The sequence below is a fragment of the Vitis riparia genome, unplaced genomic scaffold (genome assembly GCF_004353265.1).
Source record: "Vitis riparia cultivar Riparia Gloire de Montpellier isolate 1030 unplaced genomic scaffold, EGFV_Vit.rip_1.0 scaffold525_pilon_pilon, whole genome shotgun sequence".
NCBI classification, from domain to species: Eukaryota; Viridiplantae; Streptophyta; class Magnoliopsida; order Vitales; family Vitaceae; genus Vitis; species Vitis riparia.
Genome location: NW_023269695.1, coordinates 63,175 through 85,182, shown reverse-complemented (window position 1 = coordinate 85,182; position 22,008 = coordinate 63,175). Strand labels below are relative to the sequence as shown.

Below are 22,008 nucleotides of genomic sequence, written 5' to 3'. Positions count from 1 at the left end.
AAATAATTCCTTAAACATGTTAGTTTTCCTAATTCAATAATAAACTTTTTTTATGGATTTATTTTTCCTTGGTTTTTGTAATATTTTGCATTATTAAGGTTTTGTTTGGATACTCTTCTCGATTTTTTTTTTCAAAAATAGAAAGTAGCATAATTTCTATATAAAAATTAGAGAATCTTGTACAAAAAGTACATACTGTGTGTCCTTTTGAATATATTTTGTGTTTTCTATTTTTAAAAATAAAAAATAGTATTATCTTTTATATAAAATATAAAGACTTTAAAGACTTGCATTAAGATTGTAATGGTCTTTTAAAATTGATTTAAAAAATTAAGATATTAAAATCTCTTTATTACCTCAAATTTTTTAAAAAAAATTAAAATAATTTTTAAAGGGATAAGGTAAGTTTTATATGAGAGTTTTCACATTTTTATGTAGAAGTTTCTATTTTGAAAACAAAAACTAGAAAGTGTATCCAAAGGTTTAGGTTATATGTTTAAAAATTTTAAATTTGAGAAATTAAAGCTTTTTAATATCTTAGTTTTTTCAAATATTTTTTAAAAATTATTAGCTTTTTAAATCTTATTTTATTAAAATTAAAAATAATTTTAAATACATATAATTAAAAAAATTGTATTATTTTTTAAAATAAGCTATATAGCTTTTCCTTGTTAAATTTCAATGTAAGCATGGTTGTAGCAGAGTGGATAATATTGTATTGGGAACCTTGAGGTACATGGTTCAAGCTCTTCTGAGTTTTTTAAATTTCTTCACGTTGATCCCACATTAGAAGTGAGAGGAAGCATAAATAATTTATAAACCTCTTCCCATCCTTGCAAGTTAATTGGCTATTGGGTTGGGCCATAGGGCTCATTGCATAATTTCTTGGCCCATTTTGCCAAGAAGACTCAGTCATACGAGTAGACACTAGGCCAAGGGAAATGTGGGCTGTTTTGCCAAAAAGAAAAAGAGGTGGTGGAGTTCACCCTGCTCCACGTCACTAGTCCAACGTCGGTTTAATGGCCATAGGCTCATTGCATAAGAAAAAGAGGTGGCTGTTTGCATAGGCTCATTGCATAAGTTTTATATGAGAGTTTTTGCATTTTTATGTAGAAGTTTCTATTTTGAAAACAAAACTAGAAAGTGCATCCAAAGGCAAAATTTTTTTTGCATTTGTATGTTTAAAAATTTTAAATTTGAGAAATTTAATATCTCAGTTCTTTCAAATAGTTTGTAAAAATTATTATCTTTTAAATTAAAAAGGCAAAAAATAGGAAACATATCCACTTTGATGCTAAATTATACATTTATTTTTTGCTTTTTCCCCTCTAATTTCAAACTTGAGATAGCAAAAGTGGAGTGAAATCGAAAGCCAAAAAACCAAAAGCATAACTGAGACTTAAATTGAGTGTAATATTTTTATTTTTTTTTGTAATCAACTTGATAATTTTGCAAAGCATAGATTTAATTGATACCAAAGCATAGGATCATTTTTTATTTTCTCATCATAATTGGATTTGGAACTTCAAGTAAACATGTCAAAAAAATAAAAATAAATTTCTAGAGAGAAGTATAAGGCAAAACTAGAGATTACCCTTGTACCAAGATTAAGCATGGTAAAAACTTGAAACTATAATCTCAATCAATTCCATAAATATTAATCAGCCAAAAAAAAAATAAAGTCCTGAAAAAATGGAATTTAAATCCACAACAAACACCAAGCATTTGCCATTCCTTCAAATCCTACAAACGATAGGCATCTAATTATAGAATGAATTAAAGAATAATATACATTCCAATCATATTTGGTTGATTTTAATTGGAATCATACCTAAGCCCCTTGTTCTTATATTGCTTTGAAACTGGGAAGGAAAGTAGTTAGAGTAGCTTCATCCTCCCATTCTAACTCATTCCACCACTCTTGCTTTCCTACCATCACAACTCTACCTTGATTGGCACTGTTGGAGTTGAGTGGCAGCTTCTTCAGCTTTGGACACCCAACTACTTCAATTCTGTCAAGGTAAAGAAAGGGCAAGGGATTCCGGTACACATTCTTCAGTTGGGGTAAACCATTTAACTCTAGTCGTATGAGTTTTGCGAATAGACTCAGATTTCCTCCATCCTCTGCACCTTTACCTATCACTTCTTCCATTTCATCACATTGTCTTATTGTAAGATATAGGAGGTTTGGGGCAAAAATAAGCCATGTCAAATTCTTCAACATCTGGCATCTATTGATGACCACTTCGCAAAGGCCATGGAAGCATTTGACCTTCGGGTTGAGACTGCTATACCCCACTGTTTCCTTTCCTTTCCCTGCCCAATCAAACTTAATCTCTCTCAAGCTATCCAAATCTTCCATCATAAGCCCATAGAGATGCTTCATATTTTCGAGAGATGATAGGTTGAGTGAGCTTGAACCTTTGAACATCTTGAGGCAGATTGCTACAGTGCAACTCGGTAACTTTCTGGAACTTAAAAATCTCTTAAACACAGAGGCACTTGCTATGGTGACACGTAAATGCGTCAAGTATTTCAAACTCTCCAATTCCTCTACCAAGGACTCCATACCATATGATTCAACGCCTCCTTCAGCTACTTGATCATAAAGTCCACAATTGTACATGCCAACGGCTTGCAACATTAAAAGACTTGATATTAGTCCTCGTGGAATTGAAGAGACTTTAGATGAACACAATATCAAAATCTTCAATTGTACGAGATTCTTTATCTCAATCGGCAACTTCTTTATCCCAGTACCAAATAAATCAAGATATTGCAATGAAACCAAATTACAAATATCTGATGGTAACTCAACTATTTTGGTGTTTGATAAGCTCAACACTCTTAGATTGGGCATAAATTGGAAAAAACCATTGCTTATCATCTGCAAATCACTATTCAAATCTAGACGAAGTGTCGAGAGATTAGGACATGTGGGTGATCCTGTTAACTTCTCAATTCGGTTGTCCATCAGTGAAATCCTTTCTGTCGTCGTCCATTTGACAAAGTCAGGTGCTTGGGTCAAACCAGCACTGGTTTGTACCAAAAACTTGCCCTTCATCTCCCCCATTTCACTGGTTATCCACAAAGCCATATCACGTACAACATCATGAAATTTTACAAATCTAGTATTTGAAGATTCCTCAAGTAGACATGCATGAACGAGGGTACTGATAATATTGAATCCCTGATTTCTGGCTCCATCCGTGTCATCAAATTCATCTAAAAATCCCTCACAAATCCATTGATATATCAAAAGTCCCTTAACCATGAAAAAATCTTCTGGGAATAAAGAACAATATAAGAAGCAAGATTGAACTATTTTGGAGGGCAAACTATCATAGCTGTATTTCAAAAGTGAGTACACTCGGTGCCCCATACCTGGAAAATTTGAAGCACATGTTTGTAATACTCTAATTGCATGCTTCCAATCTTGGGGTGTCACTTTAGAAGCCATGGCTCGCCCTATGGTAATTATCGCCAGTGGCAAACCACAACACTCTTTTGCAACCATTTCAGCCAGCTCAGGTATTTCTGGATCAGAATTAAGGGCGTCCGTTCCCACATATTTTTGAAACAGATCCCACGAATCCTTCCATGCCAAAGATTTCACTTGGATCTTCTTGTGAGCTCCCATTTGCCCGCACAAGTCCTGAGATCGAGTGGTGAATATCAGCTTGGACTTATTTTGTTGGTCAGGAGGTGGAATTCCCACTTCTAACAGATCCATTTGCTCCCACATGTCATCCAACAACATCACAAACCTCTTTTTGCTCAAGGCTCTCCAGATGTCTTTGGTTTTCTCATGGCGGCTTTTGCTTTTCCATTTATCATCACAGAATCCCACCTTCTCCCAAATCTCGTTTTGAACCCGCCCTAGATTTGGAGTTTTTGAAACCACTACCCAAATTACGACATCAAAATTGTGGGATGTTTTAAGGAAATGATTGTTGATTTGTGTCAAGAGGGTGGTCTTCCCAACGCCCCCCAACCCATATAAGCCGATCATCCCTACATGTTCTTCTTCGAGACTCCTCCAAACTTTGTCAAATGTTGATTCCAAGCCTACAGTGGGTCGGCCGGGTATTTCCTCCACAGGAGCTGGAGGTACAATATCAACCACCACCTCAAAATTACGTCCTTCGTTCATTAGAGTAGCCATATCTTGTAGCTTCCTGGCCACTTTTTTTCCCAACGTGTAGCTGGAGATGCAATGCTTGGGATGGCAACAACCACGTAATCGTTTCTCCTCAACGGTCTCCGCTCCATCTCCAATCAGTTGACCGACTTCAGTTTCCATGGCTTCCACCCTGGAAAGCCAGCCTTGTACTTGATCTAGACGCTTCATTTGTTGTCTCTCAGCCACATCCACCTTCCTATTCACATCGTTCTTCAGCTCCCTTAATTTTTGAAGCTCTGTTCTCAAAGTAACCCGATTTTCTGCAAGCTTGCATATGTAATTTGCTCGAGCAGCAGTGCAATCACAACAACCAGCGATGTCGTTGGTAGAGATTGAGACTGAGAACACGTTTCCCATTGATGTATGAAAAACTCCAAGGAGAAGGTAAGAAAGAGGAATGACAAATTCGAAGCAGAAAATGAATGCCTTTTATTTGCAGATATTGGGAAAGTGATGAGGAGAAACAAAGGAAAAAGGTGATGGGCACCAAGTCGAGGGTGATGGGGCACACATGGTCCCTTGGCAAAGCTAAGTTCTCTGCGGTTTACTTTCCTTTTTTTTTTTTCTTTTGTTTTTTTTTTGAAAAAAAAAATTATTAAAGTGAATCAGTCAATGGTATATCACCGTGAGTTTTGAAATTTTAAAATGAAAATATAAGAATTATGTACACATCCATAATCACCTAAAACCTGAAGAAAAAAAATTGATAAAATGGTGAAATTGAAAATTACTTGACAATGCATTTGATTATTAATAGAATATATTGAGTATCTTTGTTGTTCTAAGTTTGTTGATATGGTATTATAATGCTTACTAATGTGGTATAATAATTTATCAATATTTTGGATCTTATTGAGAATTAATTAATTAAAAATAAATAAAATGATAATTAAGTTATTTTATTAAAAAATAATTTTTATAATTCATTTTTCTAATAATTTAAAGCTTTTATTAATTATCTTTGAATCCAAATAACTTTCTTTCCTTCCTTATTTAGGTTTTGATTTGATAAATATGAATGGATAGTTATACTATATTAACATACTAATGTGGTAGCATGGATGTATTTAATACCTTCTCATAGGTAATACAAGTATTATTAAGTAGTATATACTTGACCCTGAAGCTAAAATATCTAGATGACTAATTGTAATAAAAGAAGCGAGAAAACTTTTAGAAAATGGTCTCTATTATTAGGTAGACATTGATGATCAAGTTGAAAAGAATACATGAATACACTAAAATCTAAGCCTTTATTATTAAGTAGACAGAAGTATTTAAGTTGAAAAGGATATGTGAATGCACTAAAATGTTGAAGACAATTTTGATAAAGAGAGAAGTTTTATTGCAACTCTAATTGAAAGTTTGAAATTGTCAATAACTTGTAAAATATTTCCTTATTTTGGGATCACAACACTTGAATTTTGAAATTACAATAGCCCATTAATTCTTCTAAATAGGATTAAATGGATACCCACCATAAATTAAGAAGGTCATTATTAACATACTAATGTGGTAGAATAAATGTATTTAATACCTTCTCATAGGTAATACAAGTATTGTCAAGTAGAATATACTTGACCCTCAATCTGAAATATCTACACAATTAATTGTAATAAAATAAGTTAGAAAACTTTTAGAAAATGACGTCTATTATTAGGTAGACAATGGTGGTCAAGTTGAAAAAAATACATGAATACACTAAAATCTAAGCCTTTATTATTAGGTAGACAGTGGTATTCAAGTTGAAAGGGATATGTGAATGCACTAAAATTTTGAAGACATTCTTTGAAAAAGAGAGAAGTTTTGTTGCAAGTCTAATTGAAAGTTTGAAATTGTAAATAACTTATAAAATCTTTCTTTATTTTGGGATCACAACACTTGAATTTTGGAATATTTGGAATATTTGGAAGGTTTTTCTTTTTATTTTTTCAAAACCAATTATTTTCTCTCTTGGAGTTACCATGATTAAGACTTGAATGAAATTTAACTAATATTATATAAATTAAATTTATAATTTTTTCATAAAATCAAAATTAAAAAATTATCCTTGAAAAAAATTTACCCAAAAAAGTTTTTGGTTTTTCATTTTTTGAAAAGTTTTTGGTTTGGCCCTATGATTTAAAATAATTTCCTATTTCCAAAACAAAAACTTATAACAATATTGTTTGATTGTTATTTTGCAGAAATAATTTTTAAAAATAAAGCAAAATATATAATAGTTTTTAGAGAAGTTAGAAGAAGTAGGAAATGATGCTTCTAGGACAAGTTACATGAAGGCTTCAAAAGAAAAGAAAGGGTCTTTGGATGCCAATTGGTTGTTCTTCTTCTTGGCAAGCAATTTTTTTGGGTTGAAGGCTAGAAGGAAGAATGAAGGTTCTCTTAGAATATCCTTTTCCAATTGTGGGGCTGCCACTGCTGTCCATATCCTCAAACTCCCTTAGATTGAGTGGTTCACAGGAGTCAACAGCTCGCACTAACAAGTGTGCGAATACCATTTTTCTTGCATTTTTAAAAATTTATTCTTTTCATTAATTTTGAATTTTTCCAATGAAGTTGCGTGTTCATTTGTTCAATTAATGACAATTTTAATTATTGGGTTTGTCATGATCAAGTACATATAATTAAAAAAAATTTAAAATTTAAAATTATTTAAATTTTATATAAAAAAGAAAAAAGAGTGAAGTGAGTCTAAAAAATATATAAACATCAGTTATTAATAATCTATTTTTCATTTTTCTTTCATCTTTTCTTTTCTTTTATTTTTTGTTGCGTTTTCTTTCAAAATTTTCAAAAATTGAGCATATATTGGATAAGAGTTCACATGCAAGGATAAAAATATTAGTTTTTAAGGAAATATAAATGATTGGATTTTATGAATATATCAAGATATATCAATTAAATAATAAATATTAAAATTCTTTTTATAAGAAATATATGAAGGACATAATTTGTGATGTTCAATTATAATATACAAAACTTAAAAACTTATTTATATTGATCTATGTAATTGGGATAATTTAATAAAATAAAATAAATAAAAATATGATTTTTTAATTAAAAATATTTCAACTTTATATTTCTCTTATTTTTAACTAATATATATATATATATATATATATATATATATATATATAATATCATGATAATTTTTATATTATGAAAAGTGTGTTTTCATACACATTTGAAAATAATAATAATAAAATAAAATGAGTTATTTGATTAAGAGGGTTTTAAAAATCCCAATTTTTGAAATTTAACATCTCACCCTTTTTTTTTGGTCTTATTTGGACAAAAATATACTCATTTATTTTTTTATAAAAATAACATTTTTTAAAAACCTATATGTAAATACTTGAAATGGTAGAAGGAATTTATGTCAAAAATATGTAATTTTTTTTAAAGAAAAAATATGGGAATAGTTAAATTCACAATTTAAAAATTATTTCATTTCTTTTAATCAAATATTTCAAATAAGAATCCCAAAAATCCAAATATAATATATATTATTTAATAATAATTAAGATTTTACCTACTTTTCCATCAAAGGTTATTTTTTTATAATCATAAATATTACTTTGACTTGGATGTACACTAAATTGAAATTAATTTTAAAGACTTCCATAATCACCTAAAACCTAAAGAAAAAAATTGATAAAATGGTGAAATTGAAAATTACTTGACAATGCATTTGATTATTAATAGAATATATTGAGTATCTTTGTTGTTCTAAGCTCGTTGATATGGTATTATAATGCTTACTAATGTGGTATAATAATTTATCAATATTTTGGATCTTATTGAGAATTAATTAATTGAAAATAAATAAAATGATAATTAAGTTATTTTATTAAAAAATAATTTTTATAATTCATTTTTCTAATAATTTAAAGCTTTTATTAATTATCTTTGAATCCAAATAACTTTCTTTCCTTCTTTATTTAGGTTTTGATTTGATAAATATGAATGGATAGTTATACTATATTAACATACTAATGTGGTAACATGAATGTATTTAATACCTTCTTGTAGGTAATACAAGTATTATTAAGTAGTATATACTTGACCCTAAAGCTAAAATATCTAGATGACTAATTATAATAAAAGAAGCGAGAAAACTTTTAGAAAATGGTCTCTATTATTAGGTAGATATTGACGATCAAGTTAAAAAGAATGCATGAATACATTAAAATCTAAGTCTTTATTATTAGGTAAACAGTAATATTCAAGTTGAAAGGGATATGTGAATGCACTAAAATAAAGCTTTGATTTTTGTCATTATGGATAAGTGGGGAATGGGTCAAAGCCCAAATGTCAAAAGGTGGGTTGGTGGGGGAGGTGATTGGCTCTTCAAAAGTAATGAGCTGGCTTCTCAATCTTAAGGACCCCAACCCTTTTTTGTCCTTTGGCCTCAGTGGCCTACACATTTGAAATCCCTCAACATAAACCCACAATTTTCTTCTTCGTTATGATGTTCAATGGAAGTTTTAGAAGTGGGTGCCAAAGAGGACAAAAGCATGGAAGTAAATGTGGGTTCCTTCATTTTCATATCTAATCAAACCCCTAACCAAAACCCCTGCTGCAACATAGTGGAAATGCTTGTGAATATTAGAATTTTAATTAATTTTAATTTTTTTAATTTTTTTTTTCAAAATCTATATTATTTAAATAAGGTTGTAAATGGTTCTCCAATTTTCATTTTGTCAAAAATGAACACAAAGTTCAATTATTTTCCCAAGAAAATGAAAAATACATAGGATTAATTGATTAAAAATGATGAAAACTTTTCAAATTTGTAAAACTAATATTTCCAATTTTCGAACTTGAAGAATAACTCATTTTTTTATAGAAATACATTTCAACATTTTCATTATTTACATGTGTGTTTTAAAAGAAATGGTTACTTTTGTAAGGAAAAGATGAGAATATTTTTGTTAAAAATTGGTATTTTTTAGGTTGAAAAAAGGTGAAGGGTTAATTTTTCAAAGTAGGAAAGATTTCATCCATTTTAATTGATCATCCAGGGTGTTATAGATTATAAAAACTCCCCTAGATTGAGTGGTTCATAGGAGTCGCACCAACAATAAATTTCAAACATGTTTTTTGTTTTATTTATTCTAAAAAACTTTTTTATTAACTTAACAAAACATGTTTTTTTTTTTTTTTTTGAGAACAAAAGCTGTTTTCTAGAATTCAGTTCCCAAATATATATGTATTTTTTTTTAAAACACAAAAAACTATTCTTAAAAATTGTTCTCAAAAATTGTTTTCCAGAACAGTTTTAAAAAACAGCAATCAAACAAGCCCTAAACCTTCATTATTAGGTAGATAGTAGTAGTCAAGTTGAAAGGGATATGTGAATGCACTAAAATGTTGAAGACATTTTTGATAAAGAGAGAAGTTTTATTGCAACTCTAATTGAAAGTTTGAAATTGTCAATAACTTGTAAAATCTTCCTTCTTTTGGGATCACAACACTTGAATTTTGAAATTACAATAGCCTATTAATTCTTCTAAATAGGATTAAATGGATACGCACCATAAATTAAGAAGGTCATTATTGACATACTAATGTGGTAGAATAAATGTATTTAATACCTTCTCATAGGTAATACAAGTATTGTTAAGTAGAATATACTTGACGGCCCTCAAGTTGAAATATCTAGACAATTAATTGTAATAAAAGAAGTTAAAAAACTTTTAAAAAATGACCTCTATTACTAGGTAGACAATGGCTGTCAAGTTGAAAAGAATATAAGAATACATTAAATCTAAGCCTTCATTATTAGGTAGTCAATAGTATTCAAGTTGAAAGGGATACGTGAATGCACTAAAATGTTGAAGACATTTTTGATGAAGAGAGAAGTTTTATTTCAAGTCTAATTAAAAGTTTGAAATTGTCAATAACTTGTAAAATCTTTCGTTATTTTGGGATCACAACACTTGAATTTTGGAATATTTGGAAGGTTTTTCATTTTTTTAAAACCAATTCTTTTCTCTCTTGGAGTTACCATGGTTGAGACTTGAATGAAATTTAACTAATATTATATAAATTAAATTTATAATTTTTTATAAAATCAAATTTTAAAAATTATCCTTGAAAAAAATTACCCAAAAAAGTTTTTGGTTTTTTATTTTTTGAAAAGTTGTTTAAAAAAACTTTTCACATCCTTATTTTTATAAAGTATGAAAAATGCATAGACTGTTTGGCCCTATGATTTAAAATAATTTCTTATTTCCAAAACAAAAAATTATAACATGGTTTGATTGTTATTTTGCAGAAATAGTTTTTAAAAATAAAGCAAAATAGATAATAGTTTTTGGAGAAGTTAGAAGAAGTAGGAAATGATGCTTCTAGGACAAGTTACATGAAGGCTTCCAAAGAAAAGAAAGGGTCTTTGGATGTCAATTGGTTGTTCTTCTCCTTGGCAAGCAATCTTTTTTGGGTTGGAGGCTAGAAGGAAGAATGAAGGTTCTCTTAGAATATCCTTTTCCAATTGTGGGGCTGCCACTGCTGTCCATATCCTCAAACTCCCTTAGATTGAGTGGTTCACAGGAGTCAACAGCTCGCACCAACAATAAATGACACTTGCAACTCCTTCCCGTCTCAATTTTCTTTTATTTTCCTCCATCTGCCATTCAACAACCAGAACTCATCCTTTTATACAAGTGCGCGAATACAATTTTTCTTGCATTTTTTTTAATTTATTCTTTTCATTAATTTTGAATTTTTCCAATGAAGTTGCGTGTCAAGTCTTTAATCTCATTTGTTCAATTAATGACAATTTTAATTATTGGGTTTGTCATGATCAAGTACATATAATTAAAAAAAATCTAAAATTTAAAATTATTTAAATTTTATATAAAAAAGAAAAAAGAGTGAAGTGAGTCTAAAAAATATATAAAAATCATTTATTAATTTTAAATCTATTTTCCATTTTTCTTTCATCTTTTCTTTTCTTTTATTTTTTGTTGCATTTTCTTTCAAAATTTTCAAAAATTGAGCATATATTGGATAAGAGTTCATATGCAAGGATAAAAATATTTGTTTTTAAGGAAATATAAATGATTGGATTTTATGAATATATCATGATATATCAATTAAATAAAAAGAAAATTGATTAAAAGTCATATAAATATTAAAAAAAAAAGTTTAGAAATTATAAAAGAAGAAAAAAATACTCATATTAAAATTCTTTTTATAATAAATATATGAAGGACATAATTTGTGATGTTCAATTATAATATACAAAACTTAAGAACTTATTTATATTGATCTATGTAATTGGGATAATTTAATAAAATAAAATAAATAAAAATATGATTTTTTAATTAAAAATATTTAAACTTTATATTTCTCTTATTTTTAATCAATATATATATATATATATATAAAATATCATGATAATTTTTATATTATGAAAAGTGTGTTTTCATACACATTTGAAAAAAATAATAATAAAATAAGATGAGTTATTTGATTAAAAGGGTTTTTAAAATCCCAATTTTTGAAATTTAACATCTCACCCCTTTTTTGGTCTTATTTGGACAAAAATATACTCATTTATTTTTTATAAAAATAATATTTTTTAAAAACATATATGTAAATACTTGAAATGGTAGAAGGAATTTATGTCAAAAATAGGTTATTTTTTTTAAAGAAAAAATATGGGAATAGTTAAACTCACAATTTAAAAATTATTTCATTTTTTTTAATCAAATATTTCAAATAAGAATCCCAAAAATCCAAATATAATACATATCATTTAATAATAATTAAGATTTTACCTACTTTTCCATCAAAGGTTATTTTTTTATAATCATAAATATTACTTTGACTTGGATGTACACTAAATTGAAATTAATTTTAAAGACTTCTAGTTTCTGTTTCTTTTTTTTAAATGTGTGTATATAAGTACATTTTTCCCTTTTAGATTGCATTGCCCAAGTGCCACTGCCCATGTCCGTCGTTCCAAACTCAAGTGCATGAGCCTGGGATCAAACCCAACAGCCGGCCCCCCACATCCTCTAATTTTCAAAAAAAGACCAGTTGACGTCCTGGTCAAAACGTGTGGAGCATGGCCACAATGGAGCGTGGACCGTGGGTTGGAAGCCGCGTGAAGGGCAGTGCTAGGCGTGGAGCGTGCTGATACGAGGATAAACAGAAAATTCAGAAAATACGGACGAAAAAATCCTCGAGATATTCAACATTTCTCATCATATTTTCTAGTGACCTGGCCTCATTTTTTGTCCTTGTAAGGTAGGAGAAAATATTTTTATTAATTAAAGTTAGTTAATTTTCATGAATGTAATAAAGTTAAATAGTTTCATAAGGTAAGACTACCTTTCTTTTTCTTTTTTTAAGTCAAGATTAAATAGAAATAATTTATAAGAAACGTTTTTTGAATAAAAATTTTAATAATTTTTTTTTTAATATGAATTTTTACTATTTTATTATTATTTTTCTAATGCACTTATCTTTATTTTTGTTTTCATTTTTTATTATTGATAAAAACTTAGACTTTTTTGGTAATTATTTTTTAAAACAATTTTTGAGAATAATTTTTTAAAACTATTTTCTAATATTTTATAAAATAAAAGTCTGTTTGTTTGAAACCTAAAATATTTTTAATACTTTTAACTTGTTTTAAAAATAATTGTTATATGTAGTATTTTATTTTTAATCATTCTAAATGTTACTATAATTATTTTTAAAACAGTCCTTAGAAAATAAGTAAAAATAACATATAAAATAATTAAAAGATGTTATTTGAAAATATTATGTTTTCGGTTAACAAAAAATGGAAAATACTTTGATGTATGAAAAACTCCAAGGAGAAGGTAAGAAAGAGGAATGACAAATTCAAAGCAGAAAAGGAATGCCTTTTATTTGCAGATATTGGGAAAGGTGATGGGCACCAAGTCGAGGGTGATGGCACACATGGGCCCCTTGGCAAAGCTAAGTTCTCTGCGGTTTTCATTCCTTTTTTTTTTTTTTTTTTGAAAAAAATTATTGAAGTGAATCAGTCAATGGTATATCACCGTGAGTTTTCTTTTTTAAATAACTAAATTTTTTATTAACTATATTGAGTGAATCAGTCAATGGTAATTATAATTTATTGTCCACTCAAGAGTTTTTGATAGAATATAAGAATTATGTACACATCCATGATCACTTAAAACCTGGAAAAAAAATTGATAAAATGGTGAAATTGAAAATTACTTGACAATGCATATGATTAATAATAGAATACATTGAATATCTTTGTTGTTCTAAGTTCGTTGATGTGGTATTATAATGCTTACTAATGTGGTATAATAATTTATTGATATTTTAGATCTTATTGAGAATTAATTAATTCAAAATAAATAAAATGATGATTAAGTTATTTTATTAAAAAATAATTTAATAAAATGGGATTAAATGGATACACACCATAAATTAAGGAGGTCATTATTGACTCCATCTTGTTTGAATCTTAAAAACTGCAATGATAAAAATAAAAAGAAAAACAAGTTTATCTTTCAAATTAATAATAGTATTTCACTTAAGTTAAACTAATAATAGTTAAATATTAATGTTTTAATTAAAGACAAACATTAACTTTCACTACCGTAGTCATCCTATCTCTGATTTTTCTTGGCCAAAATTGCTATGTATTTTAGGCTTTAGTAATATTATAATAGACATTAACAGTCAAGAAATAAGTGTTGTTGCTAAGGATCAACATTGTTTAGTTGTTTATAATCAAAATAATTAACTATTTGCTATAGGTTAATGTAGGTATAATTTTTAGATTTGGTTGCATTATTTAAATTTTTGTTGATATATCATAAGTCATCTGATGAACCCTTATGCTAATCTTGTACCTTCATAATTCAATCAACATCAGTCAATTTCCTCAAAGAATTTAATAGAAAATATTTGTCAAAAATATCGTGACGATCTTGAACAATGTTGGTTAAGATATAAGGGGTCGCTAGATGATAATCCACCACATAATATAGAACTTTAGGATATTTTGCATATTTTCTTAAGGGTTGGGTTTAACTCCCTCAATCTCATCAATTTCTTTTGATCAATTTCATGATAAAATACCAGAGGAGTGTTACAAGTTTTGAAAGCTTTTGCAGGAGGAAAGAATAACGCCTTCATCGATTGTATATCAATAACAATTCTTAATTGTGACAGTGGGGGTATGCATGTAAATTCAGAAAACCATAGAAGGCCAGCCCACAGTCTATTAATAATAGCAATGACAGAGCAAAGCCACGTAGAAACCCACTGGCAAGTGCAACGACTATTCCAAAATTCAGAATTTTGAATTAAAGAGAAATTTATTGTTTGGGCAGAATCCAAGAGCTACGGTTCTTTCTATATGAGACTTTGTTTGCATTATCTTCGATAGCTTCTAGGCTTCAGATTTGTATAGTGATGCCTTTTTTAAGTAATAGGTTTTGTGACTGTTTTTTGATTTAACATTTGTCCATTATGTCTTTCAAAGGGCTGAGTCATGTATCAGCTGTTAATAGAAATGGGGGTGTGAAAGTTTCAGTTGTCACCTCCTTATGAGATGCTCCTTACAGTGATAATCAAATGAAGGTACTCATAATTGAACTACTTAATATGCTAAATCATGCAATTTTCTTTTGTTTCGGATGTTAAAAGTTATTAATTTATTTAGTTATTATATATTTATTGATTTAGTTACTACATCTCTTATTTATTTAGTTACTATATTAAAAAAATTTCTTTTCTTTTTAGAAATAAGAGTAAATTAGTCTTTATTTCCTTAAAAATGGTATAGAAACTAATTTAAAAGTCCTAACATTTAAATGCCCACAAGGATGTTTCAATGTAGTCTTGATCCAAATTTTTTATTTTGTGTTTTTCATACCTTGTCCTAGACAATGAGGCTTAGGCAAATTAGGAAAACCAATTCCTAACGGAGGCCTAACATTAAGCCCAAACATTTTAACGAATTTTAATTCTTTTAATTGAACAATATACTTCTTGATTTAATGGCTTACATGTTTCATATGTTTAAAGACTTTTGTGGTAAGAGGGTATTTAAAAATAACCTTGAGAGTATTTAGAGCATTTACAAATGCTTGAAAGCAACTTAGGGGGCTGTTTGGATATGCTTCTTGTTCTTGAAAAGTTACATTGAAAATAAAATAGTTCTTAAAAATTGATTAAAAAATATTAAGGTATTAAAAAAATTTTACTATCTCAAATTTAATTTTTTTTTTTAAAGTAATTATTAAGGCCATAAGATAAGTTTATACCTTTTATAGAAAAGTTTATTCTTTATATATAAAAAATTCTTACTAAAAAACCAAACAAAAGTGTATCCAAATAAAGCTTAAAGTTCTATATATATATATATATATGTTTGCATTTTTTTAATGTGTAATAATACATGATAAAAAATATTATCAGAAACCATTTTTTATTTCATATTTAAATATTAACTGGGTTATCATAAAAGCTTTTTGGTAGAAACATTATTGACAAAAGCCTAAACCTTAGACCCTCTAAGATCAAACTACATCCATCTTTCTTTTTAAATCATTCCTCAACTTGCTTAATTTTTGGAGTTTACATGATACACTCATAAGTGGCTCAAGAAAAAGGTACAAAAATTAAAAGATAAAAAGAAATTCACTTACACTTTGAGGGATCAACTCCTCCTAATTATACAACTCAAAAATTGATAAGATATCAATTTCACATCTTATTCCATCGAGATAAAGACTTAAATATAGATAATTCTATAACTAATTTCCCTTACAAATAAGAAACAAACCACCAAAGAAATAAAACCAATCACTTACACATTCTCACCTTTAACAATAAAAATAAATACTTCAAAACAAAAGGAACATTGAAACAAAACAAACAAGACGGGGTCTTCTTGCACATAACTTGGCTTCCATGTGTATGACTTAGGAAGCACATTGAAGCCATAATATGCATCACTTATAACTAAAGGAAGTTATATTACAAATAGGATCCTAAGTTTTAGATGCTTCATCCATATTTTAAGAGAAAATTACAAAAATCATTTTTCAATTTTTACCTCTATCTCATTTTAGTCTCTAATTTTTATTCTTTAAGTAATATCAATCATAAATTATACGCTAACATTAGGCCCTTTGATTAAGATTTTTTGTTAAAAAAACGAAAAGTACATAGATAAATTGAAAATATTCAAATATATGATATAAAAACTCATACCAATATTTATTTGCTTGTTAGCAAAAGGCCCAATTTGACATTTGGATATAATTTATGATCAATATTAGATATATAAAGTTTAAAAGACTAAATTGATGTATAAGTGAAAGTATGTGGGTGATTTTTGTAATTTATCATAAGTTTTTTTTTTTCTTTTAATCCAACACTATTGTCTTCTTAGTTTTGCCTTGTTTTTTTTTTTTTTTTTCATAAATTCCATCAATTATAATTAGGACAAAGCTAGAAATTTTTAGTTTTAGTATTGGTCATTCTTCCAAATAATTAGATGGCCTAAAAAATAAATATATTATCATTTTTAGAGTTTTATTTATAAAAATTGCACTTTTTTAAGGTGTCATATATATATATACAAGGTCTGTGGTTATGAAATTAGTATATTTTTTTCTTAATAATTGGGTGTAATATTTATTACCTTTATGGTAACTAACCCAAAATGAATTGGAGTTTCCTCTTTGTAAAGTTGTCCATGACAAAACATAAATTGGGGCAAAGCAGCTAAGTTTAGGAGAAAACCATCATTTCCTATCATTTTTCGTTTTAAATATTTAATGTTCATACCTTAGAACTTTTGTTCAAACATGAACGTAGCTATTAATTTATGTATTATATAAAATGAGGGAATTATTATATTTTGAGTCATAGCTACTATTTATTTTTTGAGACATATATTTTGCATGATTCATCCTTTCATATGAATAATAATGAAAGAATTGTTATGTCTTAATATATAAAATCACCTTGAAGGGATTAATTGATAGTTGAAGTAATCAACCCTAAATTTAGTTTTCTCTATCAATAATATCAATATTGAGTAAAATTTGAAGAATCCCATAGAAATACACAAGATGTAATATGGAAAAACCAACTAACAAGTTAAATGTTAAAAACCGTGGGTGGTCTCTCAACCATTAGATAATCTTGATATTAAGTAAAATTTAATGAATCCCATAGATTCCCAATCACATAATAAACACAGAATATAATATGGAAAAGCCAACCTGTGGCCTAAATGTAAAAAATTGTGGGTGTGGTCTCTCAATAGTTAAATAACCTACTAAATATGAGAAAATAGTATATATATATATATATATATATATATTCTATAGGGTCTTATACCAATAGTATTTACATTCCTTTTCCAAATTCTTGACGCAATATTCTCTGTCCTCTTTAGTAGATCTCTTGAGGCCCTTATTGAAGTTTTGTTGTATGAGTCTTTAACCTTTATTATGACAAGAGGTTTTTTCAAGAAATATCTTAAAAAGTTCAAAAGATAGAGTTACAAACTTTAAGAATGATTACATTCTCTAGAGTTTTTGGGAGTTCACAAAATTTCAATAAAACAAACTATTTTATATTAGAAAAACCTTAACAAACAATTATAGAGTGTTTCTTAATTTTAAAACATTTCAAAAATGAGATTTTTGAGTTAGAAAAAAAGAAGGAAACTAATTTGAAAGTATCAACATTTAAATGTCTACAAGGATGTTTGAATGTTTGTCTTGATCCAAATATTTTATTTTGCATTTTTTCAACCTTATCCTAGACAACAGGGCTTAGGCAAATTAGGAAAACCAATTCATAATGGAGGCCCAATATTAAGCCCAAACATTTTAACCAATTTTAATTCTTTTAATTCATATTCAAACATTAATTGTGTTATCATAATGTGTAATAACATATGACAAAAGATACTATAAAAAACAATTCTTTTATTTTATATTTAAACATTAATTGTGTTTTATAAAAGATTATGGTAGAAATGTTACTAACAAAAGCCTAAACCCTAGACCCTCTAAGATCCAACTAGATCTATCTTCCTTTTTAAACCATTCCTCTACTTGCTTAATTTTTTTAGTATACTTGATATGCTCATAAGTGGCTTAAGAAAAAGATAAGAAAATTAAAAGATATAAAGAAATTTGCTAACCCCTTCTAATACAACTAAAAAATTGATAAGATATAAAGTTCACATCTTATTCCATTGAGATAAACACTTAAATATCCATAATTCTAATATTAGGTTCCTTACAAATAAGGAACAATCTAGCAAAGAAATAAAGGCAATGAGTTACACATTCTCACCTTTAACAACAAAAATAACATCTTTAAAACAAAAGAACCATTCAAACAAAACAAGCAAGACTTGATCTTTTTTCATATAACTTGACTTCCACATGTATGACTTAGCAAGCACATGAAATAGTACTTCTCAAATCTTATTGGTTTTCTTCAAGCTTTGATATATAATTTTCTTGGACAATACTGTAGTAACGATAGTGTCCAATGATTTTGTTAGTTGAGATTGGGTCTGAGCATGCATTTTCTATTAGTATGTAATAGATTCCAAGGATGATAGGAAGAAGAATGAAAAATTTAAAGGAGAGTTAACTACTTATAATCAAACCTATGTTATCATGTTGACAACTTCCATTATTTTGTTGCTCAAAGAAAAATAAACATATATTTCATGGTTGCATGGAAAGAAGTATAGCGTCTAGTTCTCAAAGCCCTTTATTTATTGATATTGCTACCCATTGTGATTGGTTGTTGTTGCTTTTTTCATTTTTTTTGCCTTTCTTTTTTAGCTTTTTTTTTTTTTTATGACTTAAACTTATATGCTATTTGGATAGAAATAGCAAAAAGCCTGACCTTGTGGTTTCTTTAATTGACAATATTGAAACATCCTCGATGTACAAGCTAATACCAACATAATTTTTCTGAGGACATTTATACTTGTCAAAGATATCAACATAATTTTTCAAATGATATTTATACTTGTCAATGATGATAAAAGATGAACAAAATGATCTTATCATCAAACTTTAGTGGAGAATTTCTCTTTTAAGTTTTTTTTTTCTTGAAACATGTTAATGTCAATATTTTCAGAATCGGACCAGATATTAAACCGAAAAAGTTATTGATACACGGTTCACTTGTCGGATCAGTGGTTGAATCAATGATGTCATAAATATATAATTTATATTTTATTTAAATTTAAAATAATTTTAAATACATATAATTAAAAATTATTAATATTTGTAATATTATTTATTCATTTTTATATAAATGTATTAACATTTTTAATTTATTAAACAAAATATATGCAATATTTAAATATGAAAATAAATGGTAAAAATCATATTTAAATATTAAACATATTGAAAATGAAAAAAAAAATTGTATTATATATATATATATATATATATATATAAAGGGTCTCCAACGGGCCGGGCCGGGCCAGCTGGCCCAGAGGAGTAAGGCCCATGGCCCAGCCCGGGGCGGGCCATTGAGCCCGTTGACTAGTCAACGGGCCGGTCGGGCTGGGCCCTTGGTAAATCTAAGGCCCTTGGCCCAGCTCGTGGGCCCTCAAGTTGGGCGGGCTGGGCGGGCCTTGGCTGGGCAAGCTGGGTGGGCTTTGGGTAAAAATTAAAATACTTTTGAGTTTTGAAGGGAAGGGGAGCTAGCCACCAACTGAGCTGACCCTCTTTTGTGTAACTATTTTGCATTAGTTATATATATATTAGAAATGTTGTATGATTTTTGAAAAAAAATAAAAGTGAGTTGGCTGTTCAACGGTCACATGACCATTGAACATGCCACTCATAATTCATAAATATCAAATATATGACCGTTGAACGGTCTTGACATTTAAAAAAAAAAAAATTAAATCCTAATATTTAAATCCTTATAAATATTAAATACCCTCAATTTTTTTCTATTCTCTCAACTCTTAAGCTCTCTCCCATTCCACAATATTTCTAATTATTGCATTTTGTCTCAAATTATTCAATATTATTGGTGGTGAAAAACAAGCATTGGTGGTTCAAAGAGTTCAAATTTGAAGGAATTTCTACTTTGGTTCTCCAATTTAGTAACATACTTCACCTTTTCTTTTATTTATTTGTTACATTTTAATTTTATATTTATTATTTTTAGCATAATATTTTATCAATAATTATAATTATGACAAGTGGTTCTTGTTCTTCATCTAATGCATGTGATAGCAAAAAATTTACTTCAAATATATGAAATTTTTTTGATAGAATAGAAATAAATTTAGAAAATAATAAAAAAGAAATAAAATCAAAATGTAAAATTTGTAACAAACTTCTTAGTGGTGGCTCAAATGCAGGTACAAGTCATTTAAAAAGGCATCATGAAAATTGTAAAACTAAAAATAATGTAGATATTAGAAATTATATGCAATTAGGTAAAAATGAAAGTGGAAATTTAAAAACATTTTCTTATGATGAATCTTATTGTCGTGAAGAAATGATTGGTTATATAATAAGAGCAAAACAACCTTTCAATTTCATGGAAACTCATGATTATACGGGAACAATGCAACAAGCTGTTAATCCTCAGTTTCAAGGTTGCTCTGGAAATACAGTTAAAAGAATTCTTATAAAAAATTTTGGAACACAAAAAGAAAATTTAAAATTTTTTTTTGCAAATTTTGAAGGAAAAATTTGATATTTGGACATCTTTAACTCACAATGGTTTTTTTATGTATAACTGCTCATTATATTGATAATGAATGAAAATTAAATAAAAGAATTATTTCATTTAAAATAATAAATGCTCCACATAATGGTAAAAATATAGCATCTTTAATAAATGATGAAATTATAAATTTTGGCATTCGTGATAAAATATTTACAATAACATTAGATAATGCTTCTAATAATGATGCAGCAGTATCTAGATTAAAACGATATTGGCAGATAAAAGAAGATCAATGTAAAATATTTCATGTGCGTTGTTGTGCACATATTTTAAATTTAATTGTAAAAGATGGATTAAAACACGTTGATGATACATTATAAAAAATTAGAGGCATTGCTGCGGGTCTTAATAGTTCTCAAGCAAAACATGAATTATTTTTTTATTGTTGCAAAATGTTAAATATGAAAAAAAGAAATATAAATTTGGATATGCCCACTAGATGGAATTCCACTTATAAACTTTTACAAACTATTATAAAATATAGAAAAGTAGTAGAACTATATGAAATACAATTAATTAGCAATGATTGTGAAGCAGATATTGATGTATTAAATTATTATGATTGGCATATTGCAGATCTTTTAAGAGATCTTTTTGAAGTATTTGATACTTCAACAAAAAATTTTTGTGGTGTATATTATCCATCTTCAAACCGAGTTGTCATGCAAATAACTAATATTTTTATTGTACTTCAAAAATATTTAAATTTGGATATATTTAATGATGCAATATTTGCAATGATAGAAAAATTTAGAAAATATTGGGGAGAAATACCTTTAATTTTTTTTATCTTGGTTTAATTGTGGACCCTAGATTGAAATTTGAAGCTTTGGATGAATGGTTAACAATTATTTATTTTAATGACCAAATAAATATTGAAGAAATTAAAAATGAAGTAAATTCATTATTATATAATTTATATAACTATTATAAAGAAAAATATGGTGATGATATTAGTTCTATTAAATTACCACCTACATCTACAAGCTCTTCATCTTTTTATAAAGGAGCTCTAGAAATGTTAAAAAGTCGAAAGAAGGCAACAAATAGTTCTC

The 22,008-nt window shown here is 27.8% G+C and overlaps 1 protein-coding gene across 1 annotated transcript; it reads right to left on the bottom strand.

Moving 5' to 3' along the window:
- Window positions 1-1,698: 1,698 nt before the first annotated feature.
- On the bottom strand, window positions 1,699-4,654 carry LOC117909976 (probable disease resistance protein At1g61300). Its single transcript, XM_034824020.1, has one exon. The coding sequence runs from the start codon at window positions 4,538-4,540 to the stop codon at window positions 1,847-1,849; it is 2,694 nt and encodes an 897-aa protein (XP_034679911.1). The 5' UTR covers window positions 4,541-4,654; the 3' UTR covers window positions 1,699-1,846.
- Between the last annotated feature and the right edge of the window lie 17,354 nt (window positions 4,655-22,008).

Bases quoted from the DNA above. Each gene is read 5' to 3' on its own strand.
- LOC117909976 (XM_034824020.1), bottom strand. From the start codon at position 4,540: ATGGGAAACGTGTTCTCAGTCTCAATCTCTACCAACGACATCGCTGGT.